The 18,892-nt window shown below is 42.3% G+C and overlaps 1 protein-coding gene across 5 annotated transcripts in view; it reads right to left on the bottom strand.

The window, feature by feature from the left end:
• ERCC6L2 (ERCC excision repair 6 like 2) overlaps positions 1 to 18,892 on the bottom strand; it is a 95,588-nt gene that overhangs the window by 42,771 nt on the left and 33,925 nt on the right. For 4 of the 5 annotated variants that reach the window (XM_019555048.1, XM_019555047.1, XM_019555044.1 and 1 more), the window contains exons 11-12: positions 12,113 to 12,184; positions 11,001 to 11,146 (exon numbers count right to left, since the gene is read on the bottom strand). The exons of the other annotated variant lie outside the window; for it this stretch is intronic. In XM_019555048.1, the coding sequence (XP_019410593.1) occupies positions 11,001 to 11,146; positions 12,113 to 12,184 (218 nt within the window). The remainder of the gene's footprint in view (positions 1 to 11,000; positions 11,147 to 12,112; positions 12,185 to 18,892) is intronic. 5 annotated transcript variants of the gene reach the window in all.

Below are 18,892 nucleotides of genomic sequence, written 5' to 3'. Positions count from 1 at the left end.
GCAAATGCATGGAACAGGATCTTGTCATCACAAATACCACCTTCACACAGTAACAAATACAAGACCACACAGGGACACCCTCACTCTAAGCACTGGCGCTTCCTCGACTATGTTACTGTTAGAGCCTGTGAACGAATGGATGTCTGTATCATGCAAGCTATGTGAGGAGCTGATGACTCCTGGACAGATCACCATCTTGTCAGATCCATTATGAACATCAAGCTTGCAGCAAAACACCAAAAGCAATGTGAAGGACTCTCAACACCAAATCTATTCAAGTCCCAAAGGTTTGTAATGATTTCCAACAGTCTCCATGGAAAGCTCTCAGCCTTGCCCACAAATGAAGGCAACATCGTGGAACTCTGGAAGGCTTAAAACTACCATTCATATGGCCTATGCTGAATCCACTGACTATACCGCCTGTCAACACCATGACTGATTTAACGAAAGCAATGCCAAGATCCAAGCCTTCCTTGACTAGAAGAGAAGGGCTCATTCTGCTTGAAAAGATGATACCTCATCTTAGCAGGAGGAGATGCATCAGGTCTTCAAACCTGAAGCTCAAAGGAGGATCCAGAAAATCAAAAAACAATGGTGGCAAAATAAAGCCAAAGAGATCCAGCTCTACGCTGACAAACATGACATGCATAACTTTTCCTAGGCAATTAAGGCCAACTATTTCCATTATCTGTCATTATCTGGCCTGCCTTCCTACAGTCCAACTTTCCTGCATTGCAGGATGGTGCAGAGATCCTCAAAGACAATAAATCTATCCAAGCTAGATGGAGAAAGCACTTTGAGGCATTCCTGAACTGTGAGTCAACTGTGATGGACACCACCACTGAATCCATCCCCCAACATCCTGAAAAGGAACTCCTTCCAACCCTTCTAGCCTTGAAGAAATCTGGTGTACCTTCAAAGAAATCAAGATCAACAAGCCTACTGGATCAGATGGCATACCCACTGAAATCTACAAGGCTGGTGGCAAGGCACTGTTACTGAGACTCCACAAATTTATTTTACACATTTGGAACAATAAAGAGATCCATGGGGACCTGAGGAATGCCAGAAGCATGACTATCTTTGAGAAAGGAGATAAGTCTGTTTGTGGGAACTATCAAGGTATCACCCTCCTTTCCACAGCAAGGAAAATTCTTGCTCACATCATCCTGAACCATCTTCTACCTCTTGCTGAGGAAGACCTTCTGGAATCTCAGTGTAGTTTCAGACCATCCCATAGGGCAACTGACATGATCTTTGTTGTCTGCCAGGTCCAAAAAAAAGTATCAGGAACAGCATCAGGACTTATATATGGCCTTCATTAATTTCATTAAGTCCTCTAATTCCATCAATCGCTAAGCCTTCTGGAAAGTACTGGCCAGATATGGATGTTCAGAAAAGTCCATCGTGGTCCTAAGGCTTCTCCCTGCACCCTTCCTGACTGACACTATGATCCCCTTCCCCTGCTTAATCTGCTGCTCTGCTTTCTGCTTCCTGCCCTGTGCTCCCTACACAATCTACTGCTGTTTTTTGCTCCCTGCATTAACTGCCCCTGCTGCCTGACCCCTCCCCAATCTGTTACATCACACATAGAGGATGCCTGTGCCACTTGAGTACTTTTGACCTTGACAAGCCAACTTCCCAGAGTTTTATAACCAGCCACTGCACCTTCAGCATAGTAAAAGTGCTACCTCTCTACTGCAGGGCTATCAAAGATATGGACTGCAGGCCAGATCTGGCCCACAGAGGCCTACCATCTGGTCTCCAGTAGACCTACAAGCAGTATAAGGGCACACTGGATGGCCCTGCATGCCACAGGGGCCCTGCTTTGGTTGCTCTGGGATCATGTTGCACGCTCTGGAGCATATCCTCTCCATGCGGGATCCAGCACACATCCAAGGAGCAGCCAGAGCAGGTACTGTATAGCCCCAGAGTAGCCAAAGTAGGCACCACATGCAGTGCAGCCCTGGAGTGACTGCCACATGCAAAGCCTGCTCCAAGATATGCACTGGATCCTGCATGGAGTGGACACATGCTGGAGCAGGCACTACAGCCCCAGAGTGGCCACTCCAGGACCATGTCACACATGGTGCTTACTCTGGCCACTCTGGGATGCACACTAGAACACCAGTATGTGGCAGGGACATACTGCAGCAGGTGCCACATGCAGTGTGGTCCTGAAGTGGCCAATCAAGGACATGCACCATATGCAGCACCTACTTCAGAACACGTGCTGGATCAGGCATACAGGGTCAGTGGTTGGGCCCAATCCAGCCACAGGCAACTCCCACACCACTCACCTGGCCCAGAAGGCCAGGTGACTTTGACACCCCTGATCTACTGCATTCTTGTCATAATCATAGAGTGAGTGAAGATTTGGTCCTCAGCACTCACTATCTCAACATATATTCACTTAACTGCCCCTTCCCCTGTTGCTTCACTTCACTTCACTTACGACTATTTATACAGAGCAGTGGTGCTCAACCTCTAGCCTGTGGAATAATGTCATTTGGACCACGCAGCTCCCCATTGCTTCAGAAATTTGGGGTTGGGGCAGTGGTGGCAGAATTAATTGATGTTCCCTGCTGCCAGATTTCAGACCTATGAAGAGTCCTGTGGGCTGAATAACATAAACCTACCCTCATATACAGGGTTGCTTCACAGTCTAGTTCCACGTATGTAGTCAGGCCACTGCGCAGTAACATCCAGGCATGCTAGACTGGACCAGTGCACAGCCACTTTCTGGTGCAGAGTGGGGCTGGCATGTAGCCACAGAGGCATAGTCAGGATCGGGCTGTTGCATGGCCAGATCCAGCACATGGGCTGGGCTGGCAAATGGAGTTGCATCCACAGACAGATCCCCCTGCACTGAGCCTACGGGGGATCCAACCTGCTGACTAACCCTGTGCCAGTCATTCAACCCAAGGGAATGGAAGGTTGGGCACCACTGTACTGGAGTGCTAGCACTCTAGCCCTGACACAGCTAGACTGCTTTTGAAAGCTGTAATTTTATGTAAAGGGAGCTTACACCAAATATTTCCTTAATCATGTGCGATGAGTTTTAAGAGTAAATACACGACTTCTACCAAAACTGCATACAGTTTAAAAGGCATGTGAAAGCTATTCTTAGTGAATGTACAGCTATCAGAAGCATTTTTGGCAATACAAAAAAGTATTAGTGTAGCAGGGCTCTTTTTGAGAAAATAATTGCAAGAGGGCTAAGTTAAGTACAGAAAGGAAATGACTAATAAGAAAAAAAACCCCAACTACTTGTTCATGATGCTGTCCTTTAAATGAATATGAATGTTTGTGAGAGGATGGAGTTGCAAGGTTTGGTGTAAGGAAGTCCTATTTACTCAATTCCAAGATGAGCCCCCCTCCACAACATGGGGAGGGAAAAAAACCCTGATCTTGGAATTGAGTATGAAGTGGTGGGGTGGTAGGGTGGCAGTCCACTGCTGCAGCTCTCACTCCAGCCCCAACCCCCACCCCCACCACCAATATCCCCCTACAACATTCTTGGCAGCCTGGGGCCCTGCCCCTTCCTCAGCTGCTTTCCCTTGCTCTGGAGCTAATAGGCTCCATCCTTATTCCAACATGTACTTGATCTTCCCCAGCCCAGCCCAGGAGTACCAGCAATATCAGGAACCTGCAGGGGGTGACAGGAGAAAGTGGGAGTGGAGAGGATGGGGGCTGTAGAGGGGGACAGGCACAGGGGCAGCAAGTGATGAAGGGGCATCAGGCAGCAGGGGACAAGATGTCAGAGGTTAAATCTGCTTGACGTCACCCCACCTCCCTACTGTCCTGTCCATCCGCCATTGCTTTCCCCACTGCACCAGCTGGGGAAGAATTAAATTGAAGATGACCCCCTACTAATTAGATTCTATACATGGAAAATTATACATTAAAAATTTTTCATGTATAGCATCTATTATTAGGGGATCGTCTAAAATTCATGGTCATCTTGGATTTGGGTAAATATGTACTTTTATAAACGGGACTTGGGGGAGTGGGAAATGAATTAACGGCACCTTCCAGAAAACATTTACGTGGCTCCAAAATGCTGTTTAGGCAAGACGGACCTCAATCTGGCAAAAACTTTAAGCATACAGTAGACTCCCGATTTACGCGAGTATTGCATTCCAGGGGAATTTCGTGTACGTTGAATTCATGCAAGTCAGGACAACTTTCCCCATAGGAAATAATAGAATAGTGAGGGCTTGCATACCCCAGACATACTGTAGTCATAGTTTTTTTCCCCCTTTTATTGGCGGAATCTTCTTTAGGAGGCATGTCTAGCATCCCACCTATGCTCCTTGAGGTGCTGCTACCACAATGGCAGCACAGCTCCACTTGATTCCCCCTGCAAATCTTGTGAGGCGTTCATGTATATATGCGAATCTTGCGAGCGTTTGCATATGTACGTGAATGGCGCACCTCAAGGGGCATTTTCCAGTCTGGACCCTAATAAAAAAATCGTGTAAACACGCTTAAGTCGGAATTGCGTGAATCAGGGGTCTGCTGTATGCTTAACTTGAAACAATGAAGTCAGCAAAATTACTCTATTGCTTAAAATCCGGTATGTGCTTAAATTTACTTTACTGGACTATAGCCAAATTGAGAACAAACAAACATTGCTAAGTTGCAGGAATTGCAATTCCTGGAAATCTTTTTGGCACAGGTTTAGCCACAATCCTCCAAATACCTCCACAAAACGATGAAAGTTTCTGGGTAAGCGTCTGCAAGCAAATTACTATTATTCAGCGTACATTAAAATAACACTTGAGAGATTGTTGTAGGTGGGCTTTGACTTTAAACATAACATTTTCTCACTGAGATATCCCAAAGCTGGAGAAGTTTATTCAGTTTATTTAAAAAGCTGCATCTCTTGAATGGTTTACTTTGGATTCTCTTAAGCTAGTTTAAACATGGTGAGAAAAGGTAGAATTACAGGGAAGTGAATGAACGGAGAGGGGGGAAAAAAGGGCATGGCAGGGCCCCACCACCTTCTGGTCTTCATGGAATCCTTCTCAGTGTAAATAAAGTTGTGGCCTTTTCCTTCCAGCTGTGGTGTGGTGTTGGGTTAATTAAATCTGGAAAGGGAAAGGATGTGAGAACCTGCCAATGTTAACGGAGGTTTCTGGAGGATGAGCATTGTGGAAGTTTGAAATATTGAATAAAAATCTTTTTTTTTTTTTTTTTTTTTTTTTTTAAGAATATTCTACTGTATTTTGGAATTTTGGTACATTTCTTATTAGAGAGGATGGAATTCAGTTTTCGCTCTTTACCAAACCCTACAGTCAGACCAAAACATAATTCAACATTTTTCCACGTGGTTTCTGAGAAAAAAATCCAAATATTTGAACTTGAAATACACCTCAGATTTAGTTAGTAAAAATAACACTGATTGAATAGGAGAATAAACCAAACATGATACTTGCATTGAAAAAGTAAAACTCTATAAAGCATTATAAAATTATTGGGTATGCTACCATATTTCAGGTGTACTGAGGTAAAAAAACAAGGCCCTTAATGGCTCCTCTGTAAAAGAGGTGAACTGTGAAATCAGTTTATGTAATGCCAACTAAAATGTTATTTTATATTAATTACTGTGTTATTTTAAGCAGTTAACATGCAAGTCCTACTAAACTGGTAGAGAACGAGTATGCTTCTAATGTCTTAGTCCTACATTCTCTGCTATTAAAGGATTTTACAACTTTTTATTTTATTTTATTTTTTAAAATCAACCAATATTTTCAGGAGCTCATGGAAATAAAGGGCTGCACACTGGATCAGACCAATACTTTTGTAATGTGCCTGACCGCTTAATACCATGATCTTTAGAATCATAATGTGTCTGTAAGGAAGTTTCTATGCACAGATGGCTGTGGCGATCCTAAGTTACACAAGATCTTGCAGAATTTCAAAGTAACAGAGCAGGTTCAAGGGAAGTGCATGCATCAGTGCTGTCCAACTGGCAGCCTGCAGGCCACAAGTCAGCTCAGGAAGTTAATCTGCAGTCCATCCTGTCACCACTCCTCCACCTCTGCAGTGGCTTCTACTGTTGTCTCCAGGCTCCCACTCCCTCCTCCTGTTTTAACTACATGCCCCCACCCCTGGAGGCAGGGTAGGGTGGGGCAGCACTGTGTGCAGGGCTGAGGGAGTCTGTGGCCAAAGAACCCCATGCAGTGTACCAGCATGGTATAGCAGGAGAGCAGGCATACCCATCGCACAGTGCAGGGGGAGAACAAAGGCAGGGTGCGCAGAGTGCAAGGATGCTGGCACAATGCAGCATGTGGTGGGGGAACTTGCTGTGTAGCTTGATGGACATATGGCATGGCATGGGTTCATGGAGATAGTAGGGAGATACTTGGTAGCATGCATCGTGTGGCATGGCACATATGTGGTAGTGTGTCGCTGGGGGATTTAGCCCCTGGCCACTCAGAAGTTGGAAAGCCCTGGCATGTACAATTACAGCACATATTCTATAAGCCAAATTGATTTGAGCAAATCCCATTACTTTAAGGGCAAAACATCAGTATTTTCTTTCTTTCTTCCCTATCAGTTTCCCTTAGATTTTTATGGTAATATCTTTTACTGAATGAATGAGAAAGAACCGTACCAATGGAGTTACAAACTCTGAATGTTTTACCATCTGAATCTGTAATTCCAGCAAATCACAGCTTTGCTCTTCATAAGATTGATAAGTTGCCATAGTTTTAAGTTTTCTAAGCATGGCAAACCATGTCTATAGCATTAAAAGCTCTTCCAGCACTGTCAGCACAGTTTTACTGTGCCATAAAACAGATATTTGACAAAAGGTTGAGATGTTCCAACAGACAGGTTACAGCTATTATGAGTATGTCTACAAGGCACAATACAGAGTCAAGGTATCAGCTCAAGTACCAGAAGTAATATAATCACACTGGGTGCAAACACATCTACTAACTTTCTGACAGTTAAGCCAACTTAATTTTTTTAAGTCGACTTAACTGTCAGAATGTGCACACATACGCAGAGTCAACTTAAATGCAGCACAAGATAATACACTTCCAAGGTATATTATCATGGGTCGCATTAGTCTATGACAGGGGTAGGCAATTATTTCAGCTGGAGGGGCGCTTAATGAGTTTTGGTGAGCTGTTGAGGGCCGCAAGGGTAGCCCTGCCCCTTGACAGGTGCTCCACTCCCTGGTTGCCATCTTGGGATCCAAAGTCCCGCCCCTAACCCCTGACCTTGCCACCTGCAGTCCCTCCCCTTGCTCCAGAAGTACACCTTTGGGGGAGTTGCCATCTTGAAACTGGAAAAAAAAAAAAAATCATATACAAAAAAGTCAAACTTGGGCTATAATTTATTTAATTTTATTTTTAAAAATATTTTTGTCCTGATTTATGTGCGTTTGCATACTGTATCTAGAGCTGATTGCATAATAGTTCAAAATACAGTCTTGTATATTGTGTGTGTTGGGTATGGCTACGGTGGGGGCGGTGGGTGTGAAAGGGTGAGGGTTATATGGTTGGGGTGGTGGGGTGGGAGGGTGTGTGTGTACGTGGTGGGGGGGGAATCCTCAGCGTCCCTGGAGTGAGCAAGTCCCTAAAGCTGCAAGTGATGGCAGGGGGCAGAGCCAGCTCCACCTGGCCCCATAACACCCAGCTCCTGCCCAAGTCCCTGGCTGCACATGTTGGCAACTTGTGGGGCCAGCCCCACAGCACTTCTGCCCAAGTCCCTGGCCGGGTGTGGTGGCAGTGTGCAGGGCCAGAGCACAGCTCCTGCACTCCCACTTCAGTCCCCGGCTGCAAATGGTGGCAGTGTGCGAGGCCTGCCCCACCAGGTCCCATAGTTCACAGCTCCTATGCTGCTGCAGTGTGCAGGGCCAGCCCAGCCTGGCCCCATAGTGCAACAGCTCCCCACACTCCTGCCACCTTTCTGCCAGCAGGAGCCCCTGTCCCAGCCCAGTGTGGCTTTTACCTGCATTTCTAGGTGTGCAGGCAGAGAGGGCTGGATAAAGCCACAGGGTCACAAGCAAAAGCCCCTGCCAGGCAGTGGCTTCTTGTCTCTAGCACCCCCTACCTCGGGCTGGGGCAGATCAGGGCATGACAGGGTAGGAGGGTGGCTGCTTAGCAACCAGAGCCACAGCCCAAGGTCAGGGCTTACAGAGGGGCCCTGCAGGCTGGATAAAATTGCCTGGCAGGCTGGGTTTGGCCCGCAGGTTGCATTTTGCCCAACCCTGGTCTAAGACTTAAAATGCATGCTGATGGCTGTCATGTGGCTTAACTTGAATCAACTTACATAAGTCAATTTAGTTAAGTTGCCTTATTTTAAATGAACTTAGACATGTGTACACACTCATTGTTGCAGCATTCTGCACAAGCTAAAAATCAGCCTCACTGAAAAAGCAGGGAGACATCAAATTGATCAGCACACTGTCCTACCATCGCTGTCCTACTTTTGGTTTCTGAGCTAGTTAAGGTATCTCTCCAGAGCAGCATGTTCTGCCATATAGGCCTATCCTTTTTGTGACTTCAGCCACACAAACGTCTTCAGCCACATATACTGTGAAAGCCTTCATTTACAGAAAGTGGATTCAGTAAATTTACAGTTTCCAGGGATCATCCCTGACAGTCTTGTGAAAGTCACGTTATCAACATGATTGTGTTCTAAAATAAATGTAAAAAGTTATAAGATCAGGTAGTTCTTAGTTTCCATATACAATTCTATTAGATGAAAAACTTATTTAAAAATTCCCATTTTTTTCAAAAAAAATCTTATAGACATTATGTTTCTAAAAATATTCATCTAAAGACAATGCAGAAAAAAATTCAAAACAGAAAGTACCTATTTCCCCACAACATAAGAGAAGCTTACAAATCTAATAACAAGTTATTATTGTTTGCTTTTAATTCCTTAATTTTATAGGCTGTTACTTCTTGTTTAAAGTTGTACATAGACTGTCACAGTGGAATAAAATAACCAAATTAAAATTGCTCTACCAAGAGGCCATCCACTGCTAAATGCGTTTTTGCAGCCAAAGGAAAGTACGAGCAGATTTAATGGAAATTAATGTTTCACTCCTTGAATGGTGGGACTTTGAAGAGACATGCAAGTTGACTGTATAGAGCAATACGCTAAACAAACAAACAAACAAACACCAAAATCGGCAAGAAACTATGAACAGAAGAATACTGACCCAATTCTGTCAACTTACTATGTGCTTAGAAATAAAGAAAGTACTGAAAAGTTTCATCAGATGGATGACTGCACAAAGGATTTTGGTGTAATGTGCCCGGAGTCTGATTTAGAATCTCTTAAAGAATAGGACTGAAAGACAGCACCTTTACATTTCCAAAAGATTACAAAAGACTATTTTAGCTTCCTCTATTGCTTTGTTTCTGTTTGCTTGACATATTCATTTTTATACGGTAGGTACATTTTTAAATACTGTAGAATGCTGTATTTGTTTCTTAGGCACATATATTAGTCTGCTTATTATTGCATTGTATATGCTGGGGTTTTTTAACCAGTGAAATAAGAAACCGTAAATATATCCGAACCTAAAGAGACTCAGTGATTGAAGGGGTTGGACTAAAGCAATACTGTTAGGCACTGCCTGCTCACCACTGGCCCTTTTGAGAACCTTAAGAGAGAGGCAACTGTTGATAAAAAATTCATGTAAATCCTGTCTTATGAAATAGATTCTATTTCTGCTTAAGAAGCAATGAGGATGAAGTAAAACTTAAAAGTATACAAGACAAATATGCCTGATAAAATATTATAAATAGAAAGCCTTTTGTAACAGTGCAGACACTAACTCTTAGGTTAACTACTGTAGCAGTTTGTTGCCATATTTATTTTCTGTTTATCTACAAGGGCCAAAACCTGCTAATCTTTCTTTTAAGAAGTCTCACCAAAGCTGGCAGCCAGATTCTTCAATTCCTGTTGGTTATACTCAGCAAGCGTGTCACTAGCTATTGGATTCTCTCTACTCATATCCCAGTCCAGATGCACTTCAGAGCAGCATGAAGGCAGTTCAAATACATGCTAGCCGGCAACAGTCTCCAAGGAACTGGCTGACCAGAGCTGTCTGACAAAGAGAACTTATGATGGCATGGGGTCTTCCCCTTCTTGCTCCCAACACTCATGCTGTGTCAGAAAGTGAGGAAAAGATAATATTGGCAACAGTTATACTGGCTGCGTACTATATGGAGTCTTGTCCCAGCCAAAGAGATAGGGTTAGTCTCTGCTCCTCTTCCATCACTGCCTGGCAGCAGTAGCTAGCCAAGGTAAGAGATAAAGGCTGCGTAACTAAGACAGAAAGCCAAGAATGGTTAGTTTACTATTTTCATTATTTTTGGCTCAGTACCTACATCACACTGACCTATTCCAATGAGCTCACTATTGACCATAAATTAAATGCGTCAACTTTTCTGGTATACAACTTAATGAAAAAAAGGTTTGCAAGACAGCTATAACTTGTTAGAGGTAAGTACTTTAAAGGGGTCATATTTCAATGAAGTTGGCTCATAAATTGCGCAGATATAAAAGGTGGATTTTTTTTTCCCCTATAGTAAACGTATATTCAACAAGCTACACCCAAAAAAATTCCCATACAATTGCAGGTTTCGCACAAACAATTATTTCTGAAAGTTTGCCTTTGGGTCTATAGCAGAACAGAAAAATAATTTAGTGTGCCACTAGATTACATCAGCAACTGTTTATCAATTTTCACTGTTTTGGCTAGATCGGGATTTAAAATTAACACTCACCAGTTTCAGATCTCAGTGATCCTATAGAAGAAAAGAGTGGAGTACTGTGTATAAAAAAAAGCACTACAAGAGTAAGAGCCCTAAACTTAGCTGTATATAGCTGATGACTAATGTAAAAGCTGACTGTAATGCCATCACTCCTCTAAAAAAGAAAAAAGAAACAAGAAAAGCAAAACTTTACTTTTTTTCTAAATATCTAGTAAGGCCAGACACAAAATAAAGATGAAATTTTCTTACATTGTAGAGACAAGGCAAATATTAATATCTTGCATGCTGTTGAACTCTCTTACTATCTTAACCCGGTCCTCCGATTTTGTATTTCCATCAAGTCTTCGGTAATCTAGCCCCGATGCCATACAGTATCGCTCCAGCACATCTAGCAACTGATAAAGAGATGGGAAAATCAGACTATTATTAGTACCTTCTAAAATAAATATAAAAAACAACTTTAAGAATCAGATTTCCTGAATATAACTTAAAGTAATCCATCGACCAATAATTATGAGAATGAGCATTTGTTCTACCTTTCTTCTGTATTGTCAGAGGAATTGTGTTATATTGGTCCATATAAATGTGACTTCTCTATGTTTTACTTAAAGCAACAAAACCATTAAAGATCTTGAACTGTCATTTACATTATTTTTTTAAAATAGAGACATTTTATCGAGGTAAACTAAACATTTAGTTAGATAATCCTGCATTCTGATAGTTCTAATTCTGATAGTTTGCATCATTTTACAAAGCACATCACTCCCAAGAATATGGCATATGGGGCTTATCTTTGTGTGTTGCACCTAACATGACTCCTATAAGTACACACACATACATACCCCTCCTTCCCAATCCCACTCCGAAGCTTCCCCTCCTCTTCTCTCCCTTAGCACAAATTAAACAATGCTTTCTACTCAAGCTACTTGGCACATCAGGGGTCATGGGTTGAAGCTCTAACGCCACTGATTTTCAGACTAGTGAAGTGGAAGTCACTCAACTATACTCTGCGCTAATACAAACACCCTACTTCAATGTCATTTTGCAGTGCACTGGTTCTTACTCATACTATGCTAACTGACATGGTGTTAACTCAACCATAGATAGTCCAACAGGGTAATGTAGTGAAAAAAGTCCCAAGGAACAAAGAACACTACAATTGTTTTGTCCTTTCCACCAGCCTTGAGATAACATAAGGTTACAACATGTTTTCTTTACTGCTGCACACTGTCCTTATCAACACCATTTCCCATACTATATGTGAGAAAGAAAATGTGGCTGACAGCTGTTGATGTCTCTAGAGTTTAGGCCTCAGGACTTATTGCTGAGGTCAATTATGATGTGAATCATATGGAGCTCACCTTGGTTGAAAAGGAGAAGAGAAGAACTTTATCCCTGTTTTTTCTGAAATGATTTAAAAGCTGCTGAAGGACCTGGAAATGAACCACAGAGCAGCAATGAACTGACTTCATCCAAAATAACCTCATACATACTTATCTTTTCAAACATTTGCCTTAAATACGGCTCAAACTACAACTTCATGTTGCTGGTAAGGGGAAAGGAGGCATTCCAAAGCAAATATAGTAATGACTACAGTTATTCCTACCACCATCGTACATATGACTGCAGTAAAGAAGATCCTAAAATACACACAGAGGCACAGCTTTCAATAAGTTTTTTCTCTGATCGCATTATGAAAAGGTACTACCAAAAGTTAAGTTCTGAAGGAACTATTTGTTTTTTTTCTAGTTGCCCTTCAATTGATATGGTAGGCTACAAAACTGTACTATACACCACCTACCCACTGTACTAGTTTTTATATTTATTTTTAATTAGTGAGCACACACTCTGAAAAAGAGCTAACCTCATTTAAGTCTGCTGCACTACATCTGAGTTCAGAATTTCTTGGAACGTGTCTTCTTAAAATAATCAGAGAGATGTAGGCCCCTCCCTGCTTCCACTCTTCTATTGCTCTGTTTACAGTAGGCGCTGGCTTCCCAGACTCTGCACAGACCTTGAAATGCCAATAATCCGCCCACACACAATGTTCTTCTAGTGGGGAAGCAAATAATCCAGGGCCTTGTGTATAATAGTGATACTGTTATTTTCAAAAGAAGCATGTCCACATCTGGCAATGGCAGTTCCAGAGTACCGTGCAGAAGCAATACACAAAGGGGAAAAGAAGAATTTTCTGCACCATGTCTGTAGTTTTCTCCCACTGGGCAATAAATATTTAAACGATTTTATTTATTCAGCGATAAATACTTAAACCGGTAACCTACACAGATTTCACTAAAAGGCCAACCAATCTTTGACATTCAAAATAATAGAGGGATGTTTGTATTAATTTTACCGTTCCGGATAAAATCTTGAATACAAAATAGTAACACCATCCCAGTCAAAACCTTTTCTGTCCTGAATTCAATTCAACTGCACAGTGAAAAGAAAAGCAAAGAATCAGATAAATTTGAATCATTTCAGCATGAAACTATAATTTACAAGTTGTAAAATGGATGAAAGAGGATTTGTTTTACTGGAGAAAAGGGATTTATCTTGTATTGGATGTCCTACATTTGCATTTCATAACCGCATCAAGAAAAAGGAAAGAAAAAAAACAGTCCTGCTCTTAAACAACAAAAGGAGTTTCACTCCTGTATTATCATCATAACTGAAGCAATAAATATGGCAAAAATAATCCCCCATTGGAAATTCCACAAACAAATCTACCCTGTTTGCTTAAATAAAATGGATCAATGTCATGTCCACTGGGATTTTAGGCATTCTGGAATAAAAACAGGGACTGTGACAAACCAAGGAAAGTAATGAATGGTTTTGTGCTAGAGAAATAAATTGTACATTCCCGTATTATCCTACAGGTAGGTTATTTGAGAGCTGGGGGGAAGGGAACTATAAAATACAGGCAAAAATATTTAAGAGAAAACATAATGTTACAATTAAAATAAGATTTCTCAGTATGGCATGCATGGATTTAAATTCACAATTCCCATCAGCATTATCAGAAGTTACACAGTGGGATCCTGTACACCATGTTGAAAGTTTATACTGTGTTGAAATGTTACCTCTTAGATTTAATCTAAAACTGTATATTTCTGTATGGCTCTCCATTCTGTCTTCAAAACTTCAGTTTCTTCCCATATATATGTCCTCACCCCAAACCAGAAAGGGTTTTTATTTTTATTTACATGGTACTCCCTCAGATATACTCATTTTATTACTAAAATGAGACACCAGCAAAATAAATGTCTCAATCTGACACCTATTCCCATGAGATTACTCAAATTTAAAACTGGAAATATTACATAGGCAATTTCAAAAGCTACATTTTATTTCAAACTCTGGGATTTTTAATGTGTTTTAAAATTTAGAAATTAGTCAGAATTTGAGGGAAACAGAAGGAGAAACCAGGCTAGGTAAGATGTTGCCCCATATGATGGTCCATGTATGCTCAGAATAGGTTATCTGCAAGCTTTGCTTTTTCAAGGTAATGAAGTCAACTTTCCTCACACTTTACCTGTCATACCTCAACAACTAAGTGGAACTGATTTCAACACTACAGCACATAGGTTGTGCACTAATTCTAAGAAGTTCGACTACACCAAATTTAAACAAACACTTTTGTAGAGATAATCAGCCACATTATTCTGAAGTTAGGCAGGAGGCAATTAGGGTGGTACCTTACAGAGCAGACTAATTTATTTACAAAGGCATGAGATTTTGTAGGCTACAGCCTACTGCAACAGATAGTAAAACATACTTTTGTTTATGCCTACTGATAAAACAGTTTTATCCAGTGATATTTGTTTTGTGATGGAGGGTCTAGGCAAGACCTTCTAAACAAAGTTCTCTCTTTAATGGGCCTGGAACTGGAGAGATGACTCAGTCTTCCTTTTTGCATGTAGGTCACTGTCTACTTTAGAAAAGCAGAGGAGTAAGACCTCTGACAGGCTGTATCCAAAGAATGAAGGACCATGGCAGTAGTCACTTTTCCAACCTTTGACTATACTACCAAACATAATGTAATAACAATAGTAAAAGCAGAAAGGATGAGTTACAAAATCTACAGCTTGTGAAGTGACTGTGAATGTTTATATAAACTTCCATGTTTCAAGGGTGTACTTGGTAGCTGTGTTTGTCTGACACAAGAAGACATACAAAGAACTAGAACTCTTAGTTCTTAGTAGCCATGTTGGTCTGAGACAAGAACACATACAAAAATGACATGCAAAAGGAACAGCCTTCCATCTTCAGCTCCCTCTGTGCAAAAATGAAGTTTATTTCCTACCTGTGGGGCCTTTTTACCATCTCGTACCATCTATACTTTTCCCAGAGCATGATGAAGGGACTTTGATCCTGAAAGCTTGCAGAAAAGGACAATTTTCTTGTAATTTCCCAGTTGGTCTAATAAAAAGGTATCATTATGGAACAAACAGTTCTAGTGTTTTGTATAAATAGACTTCCCACATTAAGTGGAAGGAGGGCAAATAAACCTCTGGCAGTGAAAGAACTGTAAGTCTAAGCAAATGTAGCACTGTTACTGGCATGAGACTCCTTAGGGGGCAAAAAGCTATGGCTCTGCTTCCCTGGGTCTTGGACCTATGCTTGGCTGGGGGGTTAAAGGTAGCAGAGCAGTTATATTCCCTCAGGTATCCAGGTTGTAGCCATATTGGTCTAGAGGAAAAAGCATAAAAGAGCTCATGGACAGAGGTGATCTTGTTTTAACAAAAATCTTGTTGGTCTAATAAAAGATATCACCTGTCCACGAGCCCTGGTTACATTCCCTCTGCATTCCTGTAAAACAAGAGGTTGGGTATTAGATATTCTGGCAGGGGATCATTTATAAAGTAATATGAACCCCACAATCTTCGCTGTTGCTGGATATCCAAGTATGTTAATTTCCTACACAGCAATCATTCATGGTAATATTTTTTTTTAACTGCTTTAAATAAGTTTAGTTGAACCAACTGTTTCGAATAGTGCTAATTAGGTCTTGCTCACCAAAGCAAAAGGTTCCCATATAGTGCATTTCAAAACTGTTTTTTACCTTTAACAAATGAAATCTAAAAAAAAAAAAGTATAGAAACTTCTGTTAAAAGATCAAGCAAGTCACTTCCACATCCTGTTACTACAAACAAAACTTTAATAGCTATATTTCTGCTTAGCTTTACAAAGCTTGGTTACATTTATTTCCCTGTAGATGTGTTAATTTTCCTTTTATTATTGATTTAAAGGTGTTTATAAAATGGCTTCAAAGGCTTAATTCTTGGTGTCTCCTCTCTGTGCGGTTTTGGGCAGAGTAAGACGCCTTTCCAAGAAGCCCGAGATATTCCGGATATATTTGCTCTCATAGTAAAAATGGATTATTAGTTTAGTTTTATAATTCTGTAGAGAATACAATATATACAGGGACATCAGAGAATATTTGGATTAGTGAGAAACTTCACAATATTATCTGAAACAACCTGGTCAAAGTACAATTAAATCTATTTGAAAATACTGTATATTTCACATCAGGGGAATTATTATGGTTCCATACTAGTACTCCCCAAACCTTAGTCCCTCCCTCACAGAAATGAAACAAATCTACTGTCAATACCAATTGCTGAAAATGCCTGTCAGGATATGCAGATAGTCTGCAACCTTAACCAAAGCCAGTTTCCCTTTTCCACTGGGATAGGGCAGCATTCCCCACACTGAGAAATGCTGTTCTACACAGAAATATAAAATACAAAATCTGAATTTCCTTAACACAAACAGCTGTTGTGTTACATTTAATCATAAATTTCATCCCATTGTTAATTAGGGGTGCACCGATAGAGATTTTTGCAGCCAATACCGATAGCTGATTTGTAAGGAGCTATACTAGCCAATACTGATCTGATTTCCGATACCCAGCCCAGCAGTGTGGAGAGCTGCCTCCAGCTGGTAAGTCTGGTGTGGTGGAAGGGGAGGGAAGGGGCATGGGGAGTTGGGCAGATCAAGGCCCCCGCAGTGAGGGAGGGTGTGGGGCTAGGGCAGGGGATGGGATAAGTGCTGCCCAGCCGAGGCAGGGCAGGCTCAGGATGGAGCTGCAACTTGTTCAGGGGTGTGGGGGGCAGCTCCCACCCCTGTGTGACACTCAACTGGGAGCTGCTGGTCAGGCAACTTGTCCAGCAATCACCTGCTGCTGCTCCCACCACTCATCGGGGGGGGCCTCCAGATTTGTGCTGGGCGGTCTGGGGCCAGGGCTGTGCCAAGCTCTTTCGGGCAGGGTGTGGGGGCTGCAGTCTCCCTCACTGCGGAGACCTTGATCTACCCCCCTGCCCCCAAGCCCCTTCCCTCCCCACTCCCCTTCTACCACAGACTTACCAGCTGGAGGCAGCTCTCCACAACTGTGGGGCTGTGCTCCTCACCACCTGTTATGTGCTGCAGCTGCACACATACATGGGCCATTTATCGGCCAAATTATCAGCCTGATATGGCCAATTTGCAATATAGTAAATTTTCATAGTAGGTAGGGTCGGAAGGGGCCTGAGCAGATCATCAAGTCTGACCCCCTGCCATGGGCAGGAAAGGATGCTGGGGTCAAATGACCCCGGCAAGGTGTCTATCTAGCCTCCTTTTAAAGACCCCCAGGGTAGGAGCGCACACCACTTCCTTTGGAAGTTGGTTCCAGATCCTAGCTGCCCTGACTGTGAAGTAGTGCCTTCTGATATCTAGCCTGAATCTACTCTGTCAACTTATGGCCGTTATTCCTCATTACTACCGGTAGTGGTCAGGGGAACAGGGCTTCTCCCATTGCTTGCTGGTCTTCCTTGGCCAGTTTATAAACGGCCACCAGGTACCCTCTCAGCCTTCTCTTGTGGAGGCTGAACAGGTTCAGGTCTTGTAGCGCCTGCCCTGCTGCCTCCTGATCATGCAAGTGGCCCTCCTCTGGACCCTCTCGCTGTTGTCCACATCCCTCCTGAAATGCAGTACCCAGACTGGATGCAGTACTCCAACTGCAGCCTGACCAACATCATATACAGGGGGAAGATCACCTCCTTGGACCTGCTTGTGATGCATCTGTGGATGCATGACAAGGTGTGGTTAGCCTTCCTGACTGCATCCCCACATTGGCGGCCCATGTTCATCTTGGAGTCTATAATGACTCCAAGATCCTTTTCTGCCTCTGTGCTGATGAGAAGGGAGTTTCCCCAGCCTGTAGGTAAAGAGTTTCTCCCTGTTCTTAACTCACCCCAGCTGGCACCTGAACTCAGATCTCCCACGTGGTAGACAGAAACTCTACCACACAGCCACCAGCAATGGTAATTTTCTTTATAATCAGTGCTGATCTGATGCTGAAACGATAGAGGTGCACAGATAGATTAGTAATTAAATATACTCTAAGGTTATATATAGCAACTATTATTTCAAATTGGTTGAAATGAAAACTATTTTTAGCAGTGATGTGTCAGACTGGTAACACCAGAAATAACCAGGCATTCACAGAGCTGTCATCAAAGCATATTTTAGCAGAACTGCCTTGTATGGTAACAACCAAACAAAAGAAGGCTTGTTCTACAAAAGTGGACAAGCAAAGCAAAAAGTAATACGAGATCACAGGTTCTCCTAGCTTTGTGCTTTTTTTCTTTAAATCAGCTGAAAAGGCTGGGGGGGGAGGGGGAGGAGGGGAAGAAAGGGGGAGAACTACCAAATTTCAGATGTCTGTTGTATTGTGTAAGGGTTGATGGCAGTTTTACTGAGAGTTCAGCTTATGGGTTTGTATAGGATGGTTTGGACAGGGGATGATCCTACCTCAGGCAGCGGGTCAGACTAGAATGACCTCTTGAGGTCCCTTCCAGCACCGCCTCTCTATGACTCTAAGGATAAGCTTGAATACTACAGACCTCATTCCTCATTTTAATTCACTATACACAATGACTACTCAGAATTATTAATTACACTTCCCTTTAGAATGTTCTCCATCTACAAATGCTCACCAAAAGCATCTGGGAATGTCTCCTTGCTAAAAAGGAGGCTTATACCCAATGGAAAGAAGGGGTCATCACCAGGGAGGACTATTCTGTAGTTGCTCGGGGATGTAGGGGGGTAGTTAGGAAGGCCAAGGCAGAGATGGAACTGGGACTAGCTTCCCAGATTAA

The sequence above is a fragment of the Crocodylus porosus genome, unplaced genomic scaffold, assembly GCF_001723895.1.
Source record: "Crocodylus porosus isolate Cpor-Errol unplaced genomic scaffold, CroPor_comp1, whole genome shotgun sequence".
In the NCBI taxonomy this organism is placed as follows: Eukaryota; Metazoa; Chordata; order Crocodylia; family Crocodylidae; genus Crocodylus; species Crocodylus porosus.
The sequence above is the reverse complement of the archived record's forward strand: the minus strand, read 5'-3'. Positions and strand labels throughout refer to the sequence as shown.